This window comes from Leucopleurus acutus (genome assembly GCF_964270905.1).
Source record: "Leucopleurus acutus genome assembly, chromosome: 7".
NCBI classification, from domain to species: domain Eukaryota; kingdom Metazoa; phylum Chordata; class Mammalia; order Artiodactyla; family Delphinidae; genus Leucopleurus; species Leucopleurus acutus.
In genome coordinates, this window is record NC_139150.1 from 102,909,345 (window position 1) to 102,932,796 (window position 23,452).

Sequence of the window (23,452 nt, forward strand, 5' to 3'; positions counted from 1 at the left end):
CAGAAATGCTTGGAAGGGGCAGCAAGAAAATGATTAAAATACTGAACTATTCCCCGATTCTCGTGCTGTTTCTAAGGGGTGCTTTGTACTTAGCTGCCTGCAATTAAATGCATTTGCTGTCCTTAAGGACATCTGCCCTTCGTTGTCCAACTTTACCTTGTTAGGACTGTTGAGGCTAGCTTGTTCCGTTACCTGTACCTTCCTGATCCCCAGTTTTCATTGAATGACTTCCACTGTCCTGTTGGGGAGGGCAGTTGTGTCCATCTTTGAGGACGTGCCTGCCTCCGTGCCCGAAGTGGGAAACCAGACAGGGCAAGAAAGGGGGAAAGGGAAGGTGACTGCCATTTACCCTGTGTCTACCGGGGCTTGTCATCTTCCTAGAGGCTCTGCTACATTCTCCTCTTTGGAAGAATATACTGGTACCTCCATTTCTTACGCAGACAAACTGTGGGGAAACTCCTGGTGTTTGCAGAACAAAGACTTTCTATTCTGCAATTTTGAGTTGTCTTGTTTTAGCTTTACATGTTTCACGTAAATTTAATTTCATACTAATTTAAATGAGATGGCTTGGAGGTAATCCTTTGGTACCAGTGAGGAAATAAATAAACCATAGTTGAGTTTATATCTGTGAAATCTCTCTCCCATTAAAGATACATTTATCTGTTCTAGCCACAAATAGATATAATCCTTAAAATAGAGATTTCTAAAGAATAACCAATGAACCGGTCATTAAATCTCCTAACTGGTCATTAAATTCTCCTAAAGGTCTAGAAAACGAAGTTTAAGAATCCTGTAAGAGCTGCTCCTGTGGAGTACTGTTGGTGACAAGTAGAAGCTGTTGTTCTCATCTGACAGCCCCTGACTTGGATGACCAGTCTGGAGCCTAATTGGAATGGTCAGCATAAAACCACATTTTTTTTAAACTCCTGGGGTCATACTTCCTGTTGAATCTGATTGTCGTCTCATCCTTGTAGTAGACTGGAATTAAAGAGCGAAAGAAAAAGTCCACTTGGCCTTCTAAGACAGTACTGCATTGACCCCAGGGTGAAGATAAAGGCACATGTGCCTTTTTAGTCTTAATAGTTCTAATGGCTGAAAGTAGGCAGGTCAAGATGATCATGAGAAAGAGGAAGTGTGATCCTCCTGATAACATTCTGAATAGCAGACAACTCAAGTCAGGACCTCGTTCTATGTTTGCTGTATCTTTCTTTCATAGACGCTACGTCATGTTTTAGTTAATTCTTCAGGGGGTTGTCATTTGAGGATTCATGAAAAAGCCTGATTTATCAGAAAGATGAACTACTAGCAGCCCATCGACTTTTCATTGTCAAAACCAATCCTCGTATTGGGGCCTATCAGAGACACTTCTTATTCTGTTGGTTTCTTGTTGCATGATGCTAAGACCTCACATTTCTTCTCTTTTTTCCTCTCTCATGAAAGTCTGGTTTAAAAGAAAAGGCCAGGCCAAATCAAAGATTTGGTAAAATGCAAACTACTTTACATTTGTAGACATACTGTCTTATCTAGTTGGCTCTGCAAAATTATACTTTGGCCATATAAACAGTAAGCTGCTCGGGGCAGAATTCCAGCAGCTTGTCTTTCCCAACCTTGCAGGTAGCAGCCAGCAGGGCGGTTCGTACACAGCGACTGACTCCCTTCTCTTGTTTAATTTCCTCAGACAAAACAAGACATTGCGGTGGTGCCTGCTGATTCGAAACGACACAGCTTGTTTCTCTTGCCTCTTATCATAACCTCGTGAATCAGAGGCTGTTGGAGCCGTAGGGTCCCTTAGAGCCATCTGGTCCATGCCTTGTTTACAGATGGGAAACTGAGGCCCAGACGAACTCATCCAAGGTCATGCATGTGTAACTGATAGAACTGAGTCTGCTTTGTTTAACCCAAAGGGTTTCCTTTACTTCTCCTTTCTCTGTCTTCCTCTGTAACAGTTATTCACATTCTAGGGAGAAAACATGATCCACTGAGCATGCGAGCTGTAAGCCTGTTTTTGAAATAGCGCCAGACGAGCAGACAACGTGATCACCAACCTGTATTGGGGTGGCCAGAAAGTTTGTTTGCTTTTAAGTAAAAATAAAAGACGTTTTTCATTTTCACCAAGAACTCCATTGAACAATGTATTCACTAACAGAACGAACTTTTTGGCCAACCCAGTGTGATAAAGAGTGTTTGGGGAAGTTGGGGTCTCGTTTAATGAGAGAATTCTAAGGCAGACAACATACTGAGACGCTATCAGGTTCTTTTCTTTGCTGCCGGGCTCTTCCAGGGCATCCCTTTGGCATCGTGGACCAGCCTGGTAAAATGGGTCTTCATAGGACGGCATCAGTAACAACTCTGCTGCTGGTAAAGCTGGGCTCTTCGGGGCAAGGTGCTGACCCCTTCTGAGTCTCAGTTTCCTCATTAAACAATATGGTAATTGGCACCCACTCCATACAGTTACTATATTCCATATGGAAGAGAAATCATAAACTACAACGGAAATGAAGTGGATTAAGGAGGGAGATGGAGAAGGCGTGGTTCTAAAGTGCATCGTTGGCGTAAATAGATGACGTTGTAAGTGACTGGAAATCTTGTTAGTACTTCTGCCCAAAGGCATGCAACAGGGGGTACAAACGCCCTCTAACTGGTGACTTGTCACTCCAGCGAAAGGCATTGCTGAAGAGTGTGTTTCCCATGTGAAGCTCTTTGAAGGCTTGGGTTGGAAAGGCAGATGCTCTCGTGTAATTAGCAAAAGAGAGGCCAGAGAGGTGATTGGATAATCCCTTTCTTGAGTGGTGGGGAACCACACCTGCTGCTTCTGAGGGAAGCAGAATTACCTTGAAGTTTGTGGAAGAAGTGGTGAATAACTGAATCGATTGGTGGGTTTTATAAAGGCCACTCTTGTGCCCCGAGCACCTTCTTTGGGCCTCATCCAGTGCCTTGGAACGTGAAAGGCACAAAGTAATGTGTAACCGGGTCCCCATTCATGAAGGGTTTACCTTCTGATCGGTGGCAGATGATAACGCAAGATTATCTGTGATTTAAAGCCCAGACCGTGTTAAAGGAAAAATTGCGGGACATCGGAGGAAAAAAAGAGATCCTTGCAGGGTGATAGGGAATCAGGAATCGTTTGTCAAACTGCGTCGTGAATGTGAGCTTTACAGTGTGAGGAAGAAACAGATGAGCTGTCGTTCCAGGCAGAGGTAAACCGTGAGCTGAGCACAGGATTTAGGGGAGGTTATGAGTCCTGACTGGAGCAGAGGGTGGAATTTGACAGATGATGGAGGCAAAGGTGGAGAATGAAGGCCAGGATAATTGCGGGAGCACTTTGATTGTCAGGCTCTGGAATCTAGGATTTAAGGAAACATAATAGTCTGTGGGGTGGGGGTGTGTGTGTGTGTGTGTGTGTGTGTGTTTACAGCAGTCCTTGGTAGGTGTTTGTAGCTTGGAGCTACAGTGCCAGATGCTGCCTTTGAGAGTTCTGCTTACTTTCCTGGTGACTAAGGGCGAGGAAGAGGTGAAGCTCGGTGATTACACAACACACTGTGACACAGCAAGCTGTCTACTTCCTGATTCCAACTGCTGGCGGGGCCAGTGGGAGGAACCAGTTTGGGGGGAGGCAGTGAATGGGGGGCTCGAGGGATTCAGGGATGTGAGATCTACATTTTCTATGGAGACCCAACAGTATACCTAGTGGGCAAAACATTTGAATCAAGTAGCAGTTAGACGAAGGAAGTGAACCTCAGTGGATCAGTAGCTGTGGCCTCGTGGCCCACGAAGAAGTCTAGGAACCAGGAACTAACTCCTTCTGAATGCCTGATCTTATTCTGAATTCATATTATAGTCCCCAAGCTCAGTAGTCAGCCAGTTCCAGTATCATCTGTCCAGACTTCTGTGCCAAGACTACAGAAGAACACATATTTGGGTGATTCTCTTCAAAAAGAGAGGCCACTTGAAGAACATGGGGCTAGACGTCTGCTCCTTCTGTTCTGGGATAGATTGACTGTGATGAGCCTGCAGTCAGGCTGCTGATCTCCGTGCATTGCAGACTCAGGAAAGAGCAGTAGGTACCATGATTGGATTGGATGCCTTTCTTCCCTTCTTAATGACCCTTGTGGCATCTGGCAGATGGTTGGATGGATTGAGTGACCAGCCTCATGTGCTCATAAGAGCTGCAGAGAGGGGGAACGTCGTGGGTTCCTTGGATGGTCAGGTCAGTGGTTAGAACCGAATCTCTAAGGTGGTTCTTTTTCCCTGAAAGGATGCAGCTCACTCATCATGAGAGAGGGCAAGAAATAAATCTACCTTAAAAAAAAAAAAGGGCTTCCCCGGTGGCGCAGTGGTTGAGAGTCCGCCTGCCGATGCAGGGGACATGGGTTCGTGCCCCGGTCCGGGAGGATCCCACATGCCGCGGAGCGGCTGGGCCCGTGAGCCCTGGCCGCTGAGCCTGCGCGTCCGGAGCCTGTGCTCCGCAACGGGGGAGGCCACAACAGTGAGAGGCCCGTGTAACGCAAAAAAAAAAAAAAAAAAAAACAAACCTTCATCGAAGTCTAATTTATATACCATAAAATCCACCCACTGTAAGCATATAGTTCATTGATTTTTAGTAAATGTGCAGTGTTATATGACCATCACTACGATCCAATCCAGTTTTAGGATGTTTCCATCTCTCTGTAAAGCTTCCTGGTGCCTGTTGTGCTCTGTCGCTATTCCCACCCCCAACCCACGAAACAATCAGCTGCCCTATGTCGCTGATAGACTTGCCTCTTCTGGACGTTACAAGGAAATGGAAGCCTAACATATGTGTTGTGCACGGGACTTTCATTTCGCATAATGTCTTTGAAGCATCCGTGTTGTGGCATGTGTTCGTATTTCATTCCTTTTTATTGCTGACTGATATTCCATTGTGTGGACACACCCTATTTTACTTCTCCACTCATTCTTCAGTGGATGAATTGTTTCCAGTTTTCAGCTGTTGTGAATAATGCTGCTATATTGGTTTCTTGTGGCTGTCCTAGCAAATTACCACAAACTTGGTGGCTTAAACAGGAGGATTTTATTCTCTCGTAGCTCTGAAGGCCAGAGGTCTAAAATCAAGGTGTTGACCGGCTGTGCTCCTTCTAGAGGCTCTAGGGGAGATTCCGTCCTTTGTCTTTTCTAGCTGCTAGTGGTGGTGCCAGTCCTTGACCTGAGGTCATGTTACTTCCACCTCTGCCTCCGTCCTCATGTTGCCTTCTCTTCTGTGAGACTCTCAAAACTCCCTCTGTCTCTCTGTCATCTGGATACGTGTGATTGTGTTTGGACCACACCCTGAATTTCCAGATTAACCTCCTCTCCGTATCTTTAACTAACTCACACTTTTTGCCACCTGAGGAAACATTCACAGATGCCGAACTCGGATGTGGATATCTTTTGGGGGCTATTATCCTGCCTACCACAACAGCTGTGGATAGTCACATGAAGTTTCTGTGTCGGCACGTTTCCATTTCTCTTTGTAGATAACTGGGCGTGGAATTGCTGGGCTGCACGTACATTTATGTTTAACTTTTTAAGAAACTACCAAACCGTTTTCCGAAGAGGTTGTGTCATTTTATGTTCCTACTAGCGATGCATGAGGGTTCCAGTTTCTCCACATTCCTGCCAAGTCTGCCTTTTAAAAATTAATAGCCATTCTGGTGGGTGAGAAGTTGTATCTCGTTGCGGTTTTAATTTGCATTTCCCTGATGACTAATGGTTGTTGGACGTCTTTTCTGGTGCTTATTAGTCATCATATATGATTCTCCGTAAAATGTCTCTTCAGAGCTCTTACCTGTCTTAAAATGGGATTGCCTTCTTCTTTTGGAGTTACAAGAGTTCGTCTACTGTTTTGTATGATTGTGGTCCAGTCATTGCCAGTCCTAAGGACTGTGGTGATGGAGGTCACCTTGGGGACACCCCATTTCCCCAGGGTACCTAGAGCTGGGGTGAGGCAGCCATCCAGTGTTAATCTATTACTGGGGGGTAGGTGGGACTCACATGTGGTCCGTTGGCTGCCTGTTACTGTGTTAGGGAAGCCGGGAGACGGCTCGCCCTATGCCCTAGAGATCATAAGCTCAGTGGTGTTATAGGCTGATAACTCTTATCACCATTTTAATTAAGGAGTTGTTTCTGTAATAATATATTTACTATATCTCTTCCCGTACTAAACTATTAAAAATCCCTGGTACAGGGACCACATCTGTGTGTTTCAACGCTCTATCTCCAGTCTGTATCTCATAGTAGGCAACCAACCAATATTTGTTGGACGGAAGTATGACTGTAACATACCAGTAATGGGAGTCCAGGAGGATGCTCTCTGCTTTCCAGTGGGGGATTCACCTGAAATGATTAAAGAGAGGGTTATTTGTTAGAGGAGTGGTTCACTAACCACTGAATGTGCTCTTTGGTGACTCGTATTATTATTATTATTTTTAATGTGTTTGGTGACTTGTATTTGAACTGCCGCTGATGCCATCATGTCCCTCTTTTATTTCTCCTTTCCAGCGATCTATAACTACAATGCCTCTCAAGATGTGGAGCTGTCCTTGCAGGTTGGAGACACGGTTCACATCCTGGAGATGTATGAGGGTAAGTCTGGATGGCCTTCTGCCAGACACGGAGCAAGGCCCAAACAGTAGAAGTTACTTATTCATAAGGCACTTAGAGCAGATATCAACGTGCTTTACATCTGAAGTGATGCTAGTAAAAATCCAGGAAGTGCTTAGGGTATACAGTTTTGGACTGTGGGTGTTTTCAAAACAGCCAGCTGAGTGCATGAGCGCAGACATGCCCAGAGGCCAGCATCAAAATATGTGACTCTGGGGACTTCCCTGGTGCTCCAGTGGTTAAGACTCCGCGCTTCCACTGCAGGGGGCATGGGTCCGATCCCTGGTTGGGGAACTAAGATCCTGCATGCTGTGCCGTGTAGCTAAAACAACCAAAACCAAAATCTGTGACTCTGCATTTTGTGAGGTTTCAGTGCTGTTATACGTATGCCGTCCTATTTAATTCTTACGGCAATCTTCTAAGGGTGTCAGGGCAAGGGTTTTTTTCTAATTAAGAAAAAATATGTATTATTGACTTTCAAAAATATAGAACTCTTAAAAATTACACAAGTTAACCCATGCTCACTTTTGTGTTTTGGTTTTGGTTTTTGTTTTTGTTTGCGGTACGCGGGCCTCTCACAGTTGTGGCCTCTCCCGTTGCGGAGCACAGGCTCCGGACGCGCAGGTTCAGCGGCCATGGCTCACGGGCCCAGCCGCTCCGCGGCTTGTGGGATCTTCCCGGACCGGGGCACGAACCCGTGTCCCCTGCATCGGCAGGCGGACTCTCAACCACTGCGCCACCGGGGAAGCCCCATGCTCACTTTTTTAACATAGTTGAGAAAACTGATGTTCAGAGTAAATAAGGTGCCTCACGTCATACAACTAGTGACAGAGCCACATGAGATGAAGCGCTGCTGATTTCCAGCGGCTTCTCCTGAAGCAAGACCTTAATACATGAAAGATGCTATCTCTTCATAAGTGCTGAAAATAAATAGGAAAAGCATATAATTCAACTCACATTCTAAAAGGCAACAACATTTATTTCTTTGTAAAATTCTCTCAGATAAAATAACTAAATAAACCGATAAAAATTCAAAAAAAAATGTGACCGGATGCAGAAGGGCCTGACGCAGCCCTGGCTCCAGAGGAGACATGCGTGCCTCTGGTCTGGCGGGAGCTCGAAGGAAGCCCAGCTGCTGAAGTGGCTCTTTCTTCTCAGCACTAAATGTTCCCAGACTCGGGGAGAAATGAGGGAGAGACTTACTGGTGTTGCTGAGATTCCTTCAGAGAATTAGGTCCGGACGACTCTAGGTCTGGAAAGCCTACGAGTGTATTTCCTGCAACTAGGTCGGGCTGGGGAGGGGGTCCCAGTTAACCTGTAAGTGGGTTGTTGGGCAGTTGCCCAGGGCTCCCGGGTCATCTGAAGAGCACAGGTCATGTCTGCACCCCCACCCCCACCCCCACCCCCCAGGCTTCTCGCTCCAACTCAAGCTCTCTAAATCCTAACGGGACTCATCCACGTATCCACGTTTCTAATCCAAATGCCCAGAGTACAACAAACATGTCTCGAGGCCCCTAACGTTGAGGATCAAAGCAAAGAACATTGAGGGTCCATTGATTCTCTCTGAAGATTGGGGCAGGAATGAGGTGGGAAGCTAGGCAGATTTTTCTCATAAGATAGGGCTTGTTAGGACAAGGAACTCTGGATTTGCAGGGTCTGGCCCCCCCCCCCCCCCATGTAAATGGTTCTGATGATGGCATGGCAAGGGTGGTTGTCTAGAACCTAGTGCGGCTTCCAAGGGCAAAGCAGACAGACACAGGATGGGGAAGAGGGGATGGGAGGTCCGAAGGAAAGGAAGTAGGGCTCGGCCATAGGAAAGCTAAGCCGTCTGCCGCATTGCACAGAAGGCTCAGTTTTTACTCTTCCTTCCAGAGGGCTGGTGGTTTGCATTATCCTTCTCCCCTTCACGCACTTCAGAATGTCTTCGTGCAGCTTCCAGGGGCAGGGGAAGGGAGGGAGGGCTGTGTGGATGCTTCCCACTCTATTCTATTTTTTTTAAAAAATAAATTTATTTATTTATTTATTTTATTTTTGGCTGCGTTGGGTCTTCGTTGCTGTGTGCAGGCTTTCTCTAGTTGTGGCAAGTGGGGGCTACTCTTTGTTGCAGTGCGCAGGCTTCTCATTGCAGTGGCTCCACTTGTTGTGGAGCACAGGCTCTAGGTGTGTGGGCTTCAGTAGTTGTGGCTCACAGGCTCAGTAGTTGTGGCTCGCGGGCTCTAGAGCGCAGGCTCAGTAGTTGTGGCGCACGGGCTTAGTTGCTCCGCGGCATGTGGGATCTTCCCGGACCAGGGCTCGAACCCGTGTCCACTGCATTGGCAGGCGGATTCTTAACCACTGCACCACCAGGGAAGCCCCTCTCTTCCATTTTTATTCTCACCATCTTAGGTCCAGCCAAACATTGATTCCGTGGCATCACCAAGACACTAGGGATAATCTACTTTATCTTCTTTTTTTTTAATCTAAATTTATTTTATTTATTTATTTATTTATTTTTGGCTCATTGGGTCTTCATTGCTGTGCACAGGCTTTCTCTAGCTGCAGCGAGCAGGGGCTACTGTTGCGGTGTGTGGGCTTCTCATTGTGGTGGCTTCTTTTGTTGCGGAGCACGGCCTGCAGGTGCGTGGGCTTCAGTAGTTGTGGATCGCGGGCTCTAGAGCTCAGGCTCAGTAGTTGTGGTGCACGGACTTAGTTGCTCCGTGGCATGTGGGATCTTCCTGGACCAGGGCTCGAACCCGTGTCCCCTGCATTGGCAGGCGGATTCTTAACCACTGCACACCGGGGAAGTCCTACTTATCTTCTTGAACTCCTTTACATATTGAAACCATAGTCTCTTCAAGCCTTACTAGGTCATACAGCTTTGTCTGGGCCAAATTAATCTACTCTACCTAGTCTTTATGGACACACATTTTCCATTATACCGGTAAAAGGCACATGTTCAGTTTCCATGGGCTTGAAAAGCATGTATATTTTACGATTACTGGGTGCAAAGTTCTATAGATGACAATTAGATTGTGATTTTGTCACTTTTTTTTTTCAAATTTGCCATATGCTAACCTTCTTTCTGCTTTTTCTGTTGCTGAGAGAACTGTGTTAAACCTTCCCCCATGATTGCAGTTTGCGTCAGTTTACAGTGATGTCACTTTTTTGCTTTCTGTATTCTCAGAACTGTTTTTAGGTGCATACAATTTTAGAATTGTTATATTAAACAATTCCAACTTTTAATTCCTGTTTGTAAAACTTTTTATCATTATCTTCATCTGCAGTAAGGCTTTTTTCCTTAGTCTTTTTTGTCTGAAATTGCAGCCAGTTCACTGGCAGTGCCAGGGCTTTCCTGACCCCACAAGGCCGTCAGAAATGCTGCTTAGCCGCTCAGGAATCTTTTCTTAATTCAGCAGATGCCCCAAGAGGAAAGCAGCCCCCAGTGCTGGCCTCATCTTTCTGAGTTTGTTCTTTTTCACATCTAGATGTGGTAATTCTTTACTATACCATGTTAGCTCCTGTGTGTGTGTGTGTGTGTGTGTGTGTGTGTGTGTGTTGTATTGTCAGGCTTTTCTAATTGACCTGCAGAGTGTGGGAGGGAAGAGCACAGAGTTGATCTCAAGTCAAGTAGATGATACCTTTTTTTTTTTTTTTTTTTTTTTTGCGGTACGCGGGCCTCTCACCGTTGTGGCCTCTCCCGTTGCGGAGCACAGGCTCCGGATGCACAAGCTCAGTGGCCATGGCTCACGGGCCCAGCCGCTCCGCGGCATGTGGGATCCTCCCGGACCGGGGCACGAACCCGCGTCCCCTGCATCGGCAGGCGGACTCTCAACCACTGCGCCACCAGGGAAGCCCGATGATACCTTTTAAATACAATTTCAAAGTTTTTTTTTCATTTTTATGTGACCCCAATGTTTCTTGAAATAGTTGATTGAAATACTTTGTCCTCACATGAGTCATATCAATGGTAATTTTAAGTGTGCTTATTATTTTTACTTTCCTGAGCAATCTCCCAGTCCACCAATGAGCATTCCTAAAAGTAGCACTCCTATGAACCAAGCTAATGTGGTCACCAAGCTTGGTTGAATATAAATGTAAACACACAAACACGTCTGTGTCAAATACCTTCCGGAGCTTGAGTCCAAAAGCCACGGTGCACCTAATATATTACAACTTACACAGCGGTACACTTGCCAGAAGTGCTGGCCCAGTTCATACAAAACACTGTTACTTGATCACTGCTGCATCTAGACTATGATGATCCAGGTGCTGTAGGTCCTGACAGCAAGAAGCCAATTTTCTTGTTAATTGTTACCATAAAATGCTTGGGGGCCAGCCATAGAATTCTTTCATTTCAAAGAAGGACGTCAGGGACTTCCCTGGTGGTCCAGTGGTTAGGATTCCATGCTTCCAAGGCAGGGGGCACGGGTTTGATCCCAGGTCAGGAACTAAGATCCCACACGCTGCAAGGCGTGGCTGAAAGTAAATAAATGAATGAATGAACGAATAAATGAGTAATAAAATTAGAAAAGGATGTCAGCGGCCGTTCTGTAAAAGTGGACATGTGTCAGGGTGTGAATGGGGAGATTTGGAGTATGAGCTTATTCACTTCATTAACTGCCAAGTGGCAGGTCAGCTTTACAGAGATGATTATACTGGCTTAAGGTTTAAACTAGTGTTTATCTTATGGGATTAATTTTTTTAATGGTGCGTGCATTGCCAGACGCAGTGATAGGTACTTCTATCTGCTAAGTACTTTGAGTTCTTGGCTGGGTTCTCAAGTTTCTTGATTATTCAAGGCAGTTCAGGACGCAGTGAGGGCAGGAGGGCTTTGCAGACATTAAACATGATGGAAATGCTGAGTAATAACTTGTGTTCAAGCCCTCCTCCCCCATCTCCTCTTTCCTTTAGAAAAATAAACAAAGTGGAAACACCCACAGTACTGCCAGATGGAATTGAAGGGTGGCACGGGCACCATTTCATGGCCCTGGCGTGCGATGCGGGGGTTGTGTCTTTCAGCTTCCTGTCAGTGCTGACTCCAGGGGTCCCGCCCCGCCAGACACCCTGCCTTTGAGATATTTGTGTACCAGACCTGGGTGGGCTCTTCTGGTGTGGACATGAGTTCACCTTTCTGGGACCCGGACTTGAAAAATTCTTTTCTGCCCACAACAGAATACCACTTAGGACTCTCCTTTTGCTGTTTTCCGCCCTGTGGTTGAATGAATGATTCCAAAAGTGGTAGCTTCTTGAAGGCCCGCTCCTCCTTCATCGGCAGGGCCCGTGCCTAGCGTGGCTCCCAGTATACAGTAGGTGCTCAGCAAGCCTGTTGTATGAGTGAAGATAAATGGGAGCCAGGGCAAGCCTGTGGGAGCAAAGCAAGGTAGTGTGGAGGGTAAGAGGGACGGGGCCACCTCCACAGAACTCCCGATAGTACAGGGCAGGGCTGCTTTTCTCCTTCTGTGAGATGCCAGCATTGCCCTGCCCTGTACAGACCACGTAACGATGGACTTGGTTACCACGTGAGCTGCTTTTTCCAATAACGGCTTTATTGAGATAGATCTCAAATACCATCCAGTTGACCCATTTAAAGTCTACAATTCAATAATTATTTACAAAGTACTCTGTTCACAAAGTAGGGCAACCATATCACTATCTACTTTCAGAACATTTTCATTATCCCCAAAAGAAACCTTCTACCCGTAAGTGGTTTTTACCCCCCAGCTCCAGGCAGCCACCAACCTAATTTCTGTCTCTGTAGGTCTGCCTATTCTAGACATTTCACGTAAGTGGAATCATGTAATGTGTGGTCCTTTGTGACTGTCTTCTACTTAAAATGATCTTTTGGGGGCCCGTCCATGTTGTAGCATGTGTCAGTACCTCATATCTTTCTATTGCTAAAAAATATTCATTGTAGGCATGGTTCACATTGTATTCATCTGTTCATCAGTTGATGGACATTTGGATTGTCTACAATTTTTAGTTATTATGAATAATGCTGCTGCCATGAACGACAAGTTTTTGTGTGGATATATGTTTTCATTTCTCTTGGGTGTATCCTTAGGAGTGGAATTGCTGGATCATATAGTAACTCTGTGTTTAACCTTTTGGGGAACTGCCAGACTGATTGCTTGAGATTTGGCTCCAGAACAGGAGACCACAGTCCACATGAGAGAGTAATCATTCCTCATCCCTTATCACCGTTCCTCTCTGTAACCTTGCCCCTGAACGTCATTCGTTACTAAAAATAAGGGAAGGGAGTAGAATTGACTGACAAGCTGTATATTGCTCCTTTTTAATAGACCACCAATAATTGTTTGCCTTCAGAAACTTTTTCAGGGAACAGAAATCCTCAAGGAGTAAAACAAGTGTCCTTGCCTTTCTTCTGCTTTGGCACCAGCCTGCCTGTAGTCACTGCCATGTCTTTGCTTCTTTAACCAGAAAAGAGTTGGCAGTGAGACAGCTGTTCTCCGTCTGAGTGTTCTTTCCCACCCCAGATCCATGGGCATGACTGAAAAAGCACTGATACCTGGGGGAGATTCCAGTTGTGGTCACTTATTCATTCAACAGGACTCGCTGAGCAAGTATTATGCTCTTCTGTGCCAACTACATTTATTGACCACAAGAGATGTTCTAGGCATTGAGGTCACCTGAGTGACAAAATGGCAAGGTTTCCCCTCTCACAGGGTTTTCATTCAAGAGATGGACAAAACAAGTGAACAAAATACGTGAACAAAAACGTTCAGATACTTATAAGTGCTATGGGGAGAAAAGGATGGTGTTATATAGACCAGAGGCAGATGAAGGTGATGGAGAGTGAAAGGAGAAGGACCACTTTAGTTTGCATGGCTTTGTCCCTATCTTATCTAGGGTCACTGTCCGTGGGCAAGACATTTGAACTCTCTTTGTGTCATGGTCATTTCGTCTAAAATCGGATCACTCTTTGAATTGAAAGCGATTAAATGAAAGTGACTTGAAAAGTAAGGTGTCAGCATCCCTGCTGCCATGAAGCTCTCCTCTCCTGTAATTATCCAAATTCCAGTCACAGGTGATTTCAGGCTCGGGGTTTGTTGTTCCACCAATGGGTACTGGTTTCCTACCTTTGATTCATATCCGTTATTTAACTCATTTTCAGCTCCGTAAACCACTCACAAGCTTGAGAGAGAGGATGGCTGGTGTTAACAGTGATTTCTGGGGGTAAACATAACACAATTGGCTCCTGTTGGAAATAACAAAATGAGATAATGTCTCAAAGGCGTTCCAAGCTCTGAAGAGGCAGGTACGGCATAAAGTTTTATATTATTTCAGTGTAATTTGTTAAAGACCCAGAGGAGAGCACAAATGATTGTAGTGGAACCAGAGGAAACAGGCGATCCTGAAAAGTTGAAATAAAAAGGAGCAGTTGTCTGTATACAGGAGGTCCCCAACATATATATTTCTTCTCTGTGGAACGAGGACAGTTTTGAAATGCACCTTAATCAAGAAATCTACTACCTTATGATATGAAAAGATATAGACATGGATTATGACTTGGGCTATACACGTTTTGAGTCTCATCTTTAATAAAGCAAGCTTTTTTGAGTAAGCCCAGAGGGCAGTATTATGATGGGTAGGTAAAGTTACGTGGCACTAAATTTTAGCTCCATAGCTGACAAAACTTTCTAACAGAGGCGTAAAAAAGAAGAGAGTGTATTTGAGGAGTTTTTTCCAAGAAGAGGTTTAATAGGCATCTTTCTGAGATGTGGTATTAAGAACCCTCCATTGGAAAAGGGAACCCTCCTACGCTGTTAGTGGGAATGTAAATTGGGGCAGCCACTATGGAAAACAGTATGGAGGTTCCTCAAAAAGCTAAAAATAGAATTACCATATGATCCAGCAATTCCACTCCTGGGCATATATCCAGACAAAACTATAATTCAGAGAGACACACACACCCTTATGTTCATAGCAGCACTATTTACAGTAGCCAAGGCACGGAAGCAACCTAAATGTCCATTGACAGATGAATGGATAAAGAAGACGTGGTACATATATAGTATGGAATACTACTCAGCCATAAAAAAGAATGAAATAATGCCACTTGCAGCAATATGCATGGACCTAGATGTTATCGTACGTAGTGAAGTAAATCAGAAAGTCAAAGACAGATACCATAGGATATCACTTATATGTGGAATCTAAAATACGACACAAATGAACATATCTGCAAAACAGAAAGAGACTCACAAATAGAGAGAACAGACTTGTGGTTGCCAAGGGGGAGGGGAGTGGGGGGAGGAAGGATTGGGAGTTTGGGGTTAGCAGATGCAGACTATTATATATAGGATGGATAAACAACAAGGTCCTACTGTAGAGCACAGGGGACTATATTCAATATCCTGTGATAAACCATAATGGAAAAGAATATGAAAAAAGAATTTGTGTATAACTTCACAGCAGAAATTAACACAACATTGTAAATCAACTATACTTCAATAAAATTAAAGCAGAAAAAGAACCCTCCCTTGGATCATATGATACAGTAAGGTCCTATCACACCTTTTCAAACCCTCCCTTGGATCATATGATACAGTAAGGTCCTATCACACCTTTTCAAACCCTCCATTGGATCATGTGATACAGTAAGGTCCTGTCACACCTTTTCAGAACTGATTCTCTGATTTGAGAAGCTGTCATCTCCTATTATCCTGTGCAACAGCGAGTCCGCCTGGCAGTCTTGTCATCCCTTTACTGTTCCTGTTTTCTGCTTACTTCCTTCTCTCTGGTCAGCCATGCCCAGTGACCGTAAGACTAGTGAGAGATAAAATCAAAATTGATGTAAACCATCAGTTCTTAACAGCATGTGTAAAAGTGCACTGGGTTTAAGCTGAAGTAAGGCGCTCGATGTATTTGTAACTTTCATTTACTCTTGTTACCCCATTAGTCAAGGTAACTGAAACTTTATTGTAATTCAGAATCCATAACCTCACCGTGTTCTAGTTAGAAAAACAACTGCCTTTCTCAAACGTAAATGGCAGTGAGCCCAACAGCTTGGATTTTACGACAAGCATTGCGTGCAAACGTTTTGGCTCGAGCCTTGAACGCAAGGTAGGCCTTGTGGCATTTTGATGAGTGTGCCGGTCACTTCCCACATCTGTTTGACCTTTACCTTAAGGACAGCTGGTCAGCTACTACTCCTGGGGACACATGTTCCCGAGATGTGTTTTTCCATAGATGTGTGTGGCAGTAGGAGGGTGTTTACAAAAAAAAAAAACTAATTAAAAAGTAGAGCTGGTGAAAAGTCTCATCTCAGGTTTAATCTTTTAAAATTTTTATTAGAGTATAGTCAATTTACAATGTTGTGTTAGTTTCAGATATACAGCAAAGTGAATCCGTTATACATATATGTATATCCACTCTTTTTCAGATTCTTTTTCCCATGTAGGTCATTACAGAGTATTGAGTAGAGTTCCCTGTGCTGTATAGTAAGTCCTTATTAGTTATCTATTTTTTATATAGTAGTGTGTATATGTCAGTCCCAATCTCCCAGTTTATCCCTCCCCCCACCTCAGGTTTAATCTTATCCAAAAGAGAATGCCTTGTCCTGTTTTTCCTTTTGAGATACATTCGAATGTTCTTCTAAAATTCCGTCTTGAAAGTTTGTGTTATTTGCATATAGGCAAGTGTAGAATCTTCTAGGATCAGGTTCGGAACCGTCTTCTGAGTGGAGCCTTCATTCTGTTCCTTCGTCGTGAACTGGTACTTGGCGTTGGCCCATTTGGGCCGTGGCCCGCGTGCTGAAGGAGGCAAGTTCAGCCTGAAAGCAGAGATGTACTGGGGATGCTGTAGAGGAAGGTTCTCGTGAGGAAGCCTCTGGTTTTGGTCTCCAAGGGATCTTGGTGGGATCAAGGGGTCCAGAGGCGGCAGAGTGATGAGCAGGCTCCTTGCGTCCCAGGCACGTACGTGTCCACTCAGGCTGTCTTCTCACCTCTGAATGCTGGGCATTCGCATTACTTGGTAAGTAACTTTTTTTTTTAAATAGATCTTTATTGGAGTATAATTGCTTCCCAATACTGTGTTAGTTTCTGTTGCACAGCAAAGCAAATCAGCCATATGCACACACACTGGCGTGTAACTTTTATCAAAAGTGCCTGAGGTGTCTCATCCCCATTGCAACATATAGCCCATCAAACCATCCTGGGACTGGGTAAGACTCTGAAGGGTTCTTGGAAAGAAAAAGGCCTAGAGCAAAGTTCAAAATGGATTGAGGGCAGATTGGAATTAGATATTTCTCCTCTTGCCTGTATCTGGAGAGAGAAGGATAACTAGATGCCTCTGCTCTGCCCATGGTAATGTCAGTAATTTATGATCTTTCAAAGCATATGAGGAGGCCTAGGCGTCATAAATATTCACCCTCTGCTAGAGCGCCCCCATTTTATTCAACCCACGGAGGCAAATCATTCAGTAGAAAGTGTTGTAGGAGCAGAAAACACGCTACCTGTAAAACTTATGTGCTACAAAGGAGTCTTACAAAAGCTCGAGAACTTCAGTGCCTTTCCTGGCCTCACCTCCATGTGTAATTCAGGCTACACCTAGGGAAGGACAAGGCAAGACAGGAAAGATTCTCGTTAAAGATTATTCTTCTAGGGCTTCCCTGGTGGCTCAGTGGTTGAGAGTCCGCCTGCCGATGCAGGGGACACGGGTTCGTTCCCCGGTCCGGGAAGATCCCACATGCCGTGGAGCGGGTGGGCCCGTGAGCCATGGCCGCTGAGCCTGCACGTTCGGAGCCTGTGCTCCGCAACGGGAGACGCCACAACAGTGAGAGGTCCGTGTACCACAAAAAAAAAAAAAAAAAAAAAAAAAAAAAATTATTCGTCTAACCCTTATATTCTGTATAGGCATCCTCAATGATTGTCTTTTGAACAGGAGTATTAAATGTGTGTGCATTTCACTTTGACAAATGAAATAGATTTTTTTTTTTTTTGCGATACGCAGGCCTCTCACTGTTGCGGCCTCTCCCGTTGCGGAGCACAGGCTCCGGACGTGCAGGCTCAGCGGCCATGGCTCACGGGCCCAGCCGCTCCGCGGCATGTGGGATCTTCCCGGACCGGGGCATGAACCCGTATCCTCTGCATCGGCAGTCGGACTCTCAACCACTGCGCCACCAGGGAAACCCATGAAATAGATTTAAAATAGCTGTACCTAGCAATGTAGGCTGTCTTTTAAATGACAGGAACAATGTACACTAAATTCCTAACCTTGAATGCTTGTTTAGTTTTCACGATGCAGGAATAAGAATCTGTTGTTATGGTTGGAAACGAAGGATATGGGTCAGGGGGACTTTTTCTTCTTCAATATGTGTTACTGGCAGATTCATTGCCCACTGAGTGTTTAACCAGGCCTTAGAGTCACCTATTCTGGTGACCTTTGAGTTCTCCTTAGGCTGTATCCAGTCTCTGCTCAGGCCCTGGGGTGTTCGGCGCCGTGTTTCTTGGTTGTTGTAGCTACTGTCATATGGTTTTTCTATCGCCCAAGTTGTTTCTTCTACTTTTTCTTGTTCTCGTTCCCTTAAAGTCATGTTTTCTACCCTTTTCTTGGGGCAGGGAACTTATTCTGCTGGAAAATAAAAGTATGTCTTCTTATCAGCCCCGAGGGCTCTGGGGAGAAGCTACCCCCAGCACGATTCCACCTTCTGCTATGTTTGTCATCGGTAATTTAATAATAATTTAGAGAGGTTCTGCTCCTTCCAGAGAGCACAGATACACGCCTCAGAAAACAAATGAATGAGAACTCCACGTAGAGTCTCCTACTGTCATCAGCATAGGAAGCAGATGACGGCCCTAAGAGTAGGAGCTGGTCCCTGGATTATGTCCTGGGGTCCTCACCATTCCAACTTTGGCGTTTTCCATTCCTCTACGTGCCAGGCATTGAGTGAAAGGCTTTCATGTACTGCATCTCAGTGCCTACAATCCTGGGAGATCAGAGTTACTGATGCTTGTTTAATAAATTTGAATATCAAGGTTAGGAAACTTGAAGACATTCACACAGCTGTGAAATGGCAGAGCTGTGATTCCCACCCAGGGTCCCATGGAATCCAAGGAGAGTGTGCTTTCCACGTCCCAAGGCCTTTGAGGAAATAACACTTCTCTTTTGGACATAACGGACAGTTTTCCACAGTGGGTTAGGTTCTTTTGCGTTTTGAATGGCTATCAGACGAGTCTCCCGTCACCCCAGATGTATCAGGGTGAGCCCTTTCTGGACTTACTTCGCTCCATGGCTCTTCCATGCAAACTAGTCACTCTGGCCAGCGGTCTCCTCCCTGCCCTCCGAGCTCACTACGTGCTGGGACCCGCTTCACCCCCAGTGCTGGGTGCCTCATTTGCCCTCCACACACACGTCCTCCCCGGCTAGTTTTCAACAGCTGGCTTCCTCCGAGCAGGTAGCCATGTCTGTGTTTGGGGAGCAGAGCAAAATCTCCCCCCCCCCCCCCGCCAGAGATTGGTCCCCCTCCTGCAATCCACACGCTCCAGGGTAGCATGACGGAGGCAGTGGGCAACCGTTACAGACAGTCTGTCCAAGCTTCTTAGGTCTGGCAGGTGGGTCTGGGATGAGATAAGCAGAGAGGTCTCTGGAAATGTCTCTGACCCCCCCCAGCCCGTGGCAGTCTCTCCCTCCCTGCGTGTCTGTGGTTGTATAGCTCGGGTCCGCAGCTGTGCCCTCCCACCTGAGTTAGTAAATAGGGCACGTGGATCGGACCCAGTGAGTGGTCTTTGGCTCTGACGCTCTGGGCAGGTCCCACGTGGTTCATATTCTTCCTCTTGCTTCTAATGTTTTGCCACCAGGACTCTTAATGCTGTCACCACTCTTGGGTTCCACCTCTGCTTCTGTCACTGCTTGTCTTATCGCACCCTTGGCGGTACCTCCTCACCCCTGGCTGTCCGGGTCCACAAAGTGGGGCCCTGCGGTTCACGTTTGGAGTCTGATGCTGTAGTCTCGCACTTCCACTTTTAAGAGGCATTCCACGGAGGAACTTGGAGCAGGTTTCTAGGGGACCAGGTGGAAGGGGTCTTAGGTTCAGGGCGGGATCACACTGGAGGGCTTTCCTCACTTCAGCTGATTCGTCCTCTGAGCGAAGGCTCACGTATTTCCAGCTCCTCTGCCTGGGGATGAGTTTCCTATCTTACTGGAGCCTCCCTCCCTCCTTCATCTCTCGCCTCTAATCTCAGCGTCCTTCTCAGGCAGCTTAGGTGGTTTCATGGAAAAAGCAGTCTGCGCTGAAATTCCAGAAATCCTGGTTAACTAGACAGGCAAGTTCATATCTCCCCCCTCACCTGTGTGTCTCTGTTTTACTAGCAATTAGATTAGAAAGTCTTCCAGATCAGGAGTTGGGGTTTATTAGAGGCCCAAACTCCTTGAGTGAGGCCCCCCCACCAGAGCCCAGGATAGTGCCTTATAAAAGCGAGGCTCCTTCAATGTATTTTTTTTAATAAATTTATCTATCTATCTAGTTATTTATTTATTTTTGGCTACTTTGGGTCTTTGTTGCTACAAGCGGGCTTCTCGTTGCGGAGCATGGGCTCTAGGCGTGCGGGGTTCCGTAGTTGTGGCACATGGGTTCAGTAGTTGTGGCACACGGGCTTTAGAGCGCCGGCTCAGTAGTTGTGGCACACGGGCTTAGTTGTTCTGCGGCATGTGGGATCTTCCCAGCCCGGGGCTCGAATCCGTGTCCCCTGCATTGGCAGGCGGACTCTTGACCACTGCGCCACCAGGGAAGTCCCCTTCAATGTATCTTGCTTGATGAAATGATTCCTCAGGCACAAACCTGTACCCCTTTCTCATCCATCTTGCAAATATTGGTGTGATGATAACAAAACCAATAGAAGAATAAGGTACAGCAAATTCATTGCTACTACTGAGAAAGCTACATGTTGCATCCATTCATTTTGGCTTGCTTGAAGTGGTTGTATAAGTTAGAGAAACAGACCACAGAAGAGGGGAATTAGAGACAAGAGCCAGAAGGACGAACGGCTGCCAGGATTACTTTGCTTTAGAAAAGAAAGGAAGAAAGAAAAAGCCATGTCTAGAAAATTGAAAGGGAATGGGCAAACCAGAGTCCGTAGGTTGATTAGACTGGAGGAAATTCTTTCTTCCCTCTCACTTAGCTTCAGGGGCGTCTGTGAGGTCACAGAGAGATTTCCCAGTTTTGTGGGGGACGTTTGGGTATGTCACCCCTCCGTTCTGTCGGCTGTGACTTTGATCCTCTCCTCCCGCTGGTCCACTGTCTGGACAAGGTGTCTCCGTTTGTCTGAGGAGGTGTGTGCTGGTTGAAAGGAGAAGTCTTACTATCACCATCTATAGTAGGCAACCAGAGCAAACCTCTGCCTGTTGGCTATGGAGTTAGATTTTATGAGGTGAGGAAATGGGGGAGGAAAAAGGAATGTTTTGGTGGAAGGATGTTTGAGAGATCAGAGCCTTAATTACTTGAAATTAATAGTTGAAGAAATGGAGTCCCGCAGAGCTAGTGAGCGCAGAACCAGGATGGAGACCCAGGCCTTTTGATTTCAAGGAATCTTCCTTATAAGGAGCACTGCCTCTTCTTTTCTGGCGTCCTGGGCAGGTGCTCGGGCCCTGGGCATAGGATTCCCGGGACAGAGGTGAAGGGTGTCTCAGACCTTGCAGTCAGATCTCACTCCAGAGGAGCAGATTTTAGTGGACCTTCCATCAGTCTATTCCATCCATGGCCACTAGCTCTAGGAGTTCTCTCTCTCATTAATATATTCATCAGAAGTTTATTGAGTGTCTGCTGTGTGCCAGGTACCGCAAAGACAGGTCTCTTCCTTGTTCATTCAAGAAATAAAAGATGGGAACCACATCTCTTTCTTTTCTGCTGACTTGCCGTGCTTGTGCATGTGGGGTTTATATTGAGAGGATTCTGTGGCCAAGCTTCCTTCCTCTGAGAGGCAGTGCCTTGAGGCAGTGCCATTTGCCCCATGCCCCCAGCAGGGGAGCTGGGGAGGCAGCGAACTATGAACTGGGCCGTAGGAGACCTGTGCTCTGACCCCCAGCTTAGCTAGTAAGTCACCGCTTGACTTTGGACAACCTGTTCAGTTCCTTGCCTGTGTTTCCTCTTTTTTGAGGTGAGGGTGTTAAGTTTCCGTGAACTCTGAGTTCTTTGGAGCTCAAACTTCCAGCAGTTACTGGATGTGCCTGTCTCAAAGGCACAAAATTGATCAGATCATTAACCCAGATGACTGATTTGTCTCACAAAAAGTTACGAAAGAATAGAATCGTCTTTTACTGTCTTTGCATCCCTCCACTTTCTGCCTTTGAACTTAGTTTCAAAAGCCTCACTGAGATGGTCCTTGCATTCGGAAAGTGGACATCCTGAACCCCCAGGGCTCTGTGCTGCCTTCAGATAAAGATGCAGCCACCAAGCCGGCTGTCCCGGGAGGGGTTTGCACCCAGTGTGGCTACTTCTCAGCTTCCCTAGAGGGAGGGACCTCAGCCATCTCTCCGAGGGACATTTACTGGGGATGGGAGGGCAGGCTGTGGCCATGGAAACCTGACAGGCTTACCTGGCCCAGGAGGGATGGAACTTTGACCTTGGCCTAATTAACTGTGCTTCACCCAGGGAGCTACCAGGCCCGTGACACTTTAAAAAAACGACAGGATTTAGCACCTGCTTCTCCTCTGTGGACCCTCCCCTGACACACACACAGTGAGGGTACATAGAAACAACGGCTCCCTATCTGTTTCTTGCCTTTAATTCCCGGGAGGTCAAAAATTATTTATTTATGATCGCACAACAGTGTGAATGTGTTTAATGCCAATGAACTGTATACTTAAAAATGGTTAAAATGTTAAATTTTATGTTATGTATAATTTACCACAATAAAAAAAATAATTTATTGATGGAGGGGGCGGAGAGGAAACAAATTTATCCTGGGACTGCAAAATGAGGAGAGATTTTGCAAAATGCTCCATGCCTTACACATCTAAATGGTGCTTTTATGGTTCAAAAAGATCTTCAGAGTCCCGGTCAGTAATTGTCCAGCATATTCATACCCCTCCCTTTGTGTGCCAGTCTCCAAGCATTACCATTAAAGGGCCTTTTGTAGCTGCATAGCACAGGGAGATCAGCTCAGTGCTTTGTGTTCACCTAGAGGGGTGGGATAGGGAGGGTGGGAGGGAGACGTAAGAGGGAGGACATATAGGGATGTATGTGTATCTATAGCTGATTCACTTTGTTATACAGCAGAAACTAACACACCATTGTAAAGCAATTATACTCCAGTAAAGATGTTTAAAAAAAAAGGGCCTTTTGTATTTCATTATTTGTTTACGATCTATTTCCTTCCTCCTTGAAGACAGTGTCTGGCAGCTGGGGTTGAATAAGTGTTTTTATGTATAATAAATGAGTGACCACATTAGCAATGTGAATCTTCAGCTCCAGTTGCTTGTCCGCAGAGAGGATTTTCTAACCACATACACTGAAGTAACCCCACTTCCACTTGTCACTCTTCTTTTTTTTTTACTCGAAGTATAGCTGATTTACAGTGCTGTTAGTTTCAGGTGTACAGCAAAGTGATTCATTTAAACATGGATATACTTACGTATGTATTTATCCTTTTTTTCCAGATTCCTTTCCCTTATAGGTTATTATAAAATATTGAGTAGAGTTCCCTGGGATATATAGTAGGCCCTTGTTGGTTATCTGTTTTATATATAGTAGTATGTAATGTTAATCCCAAACTCCTAATTTATCCCTCCCTCCAACCTTTCACCTCTGGTGACCATAAGTTTGTTTTCTAAGTCTCAGTCTGTTTCTGTTTTTGTAAATAAGTTCATTTGCATCATTGTTTTAGATTCCGCATGCATA

At 45.6% G+C, this 23,452-nt stretch overlaps 1 protein-coding gene across 1 annotated transcript in view; it reads left to right on the forward strand.

Annotated features, from left to right (window-relative positions):
• DOCK5 (dedicator of cytokinesis 5) overlaps nucleotides 1–23,452 on the forward strand; it is a 216,535-nt gene that overhangs the window by 53,705 nt on the left and 139,378 nt on the right. The window contains exon 2 of the mRNA XM_082842361.1: nucleotides 6,517–6,600. Within this exon, the coding sequence (XP_082698487.1) occupies nucleotides 6,517–6,600 (84 nt within the window). The remainder of the gene's footprint in view (nucleotides 1–6,516; nucleotides 6,601–23,452) is intronic.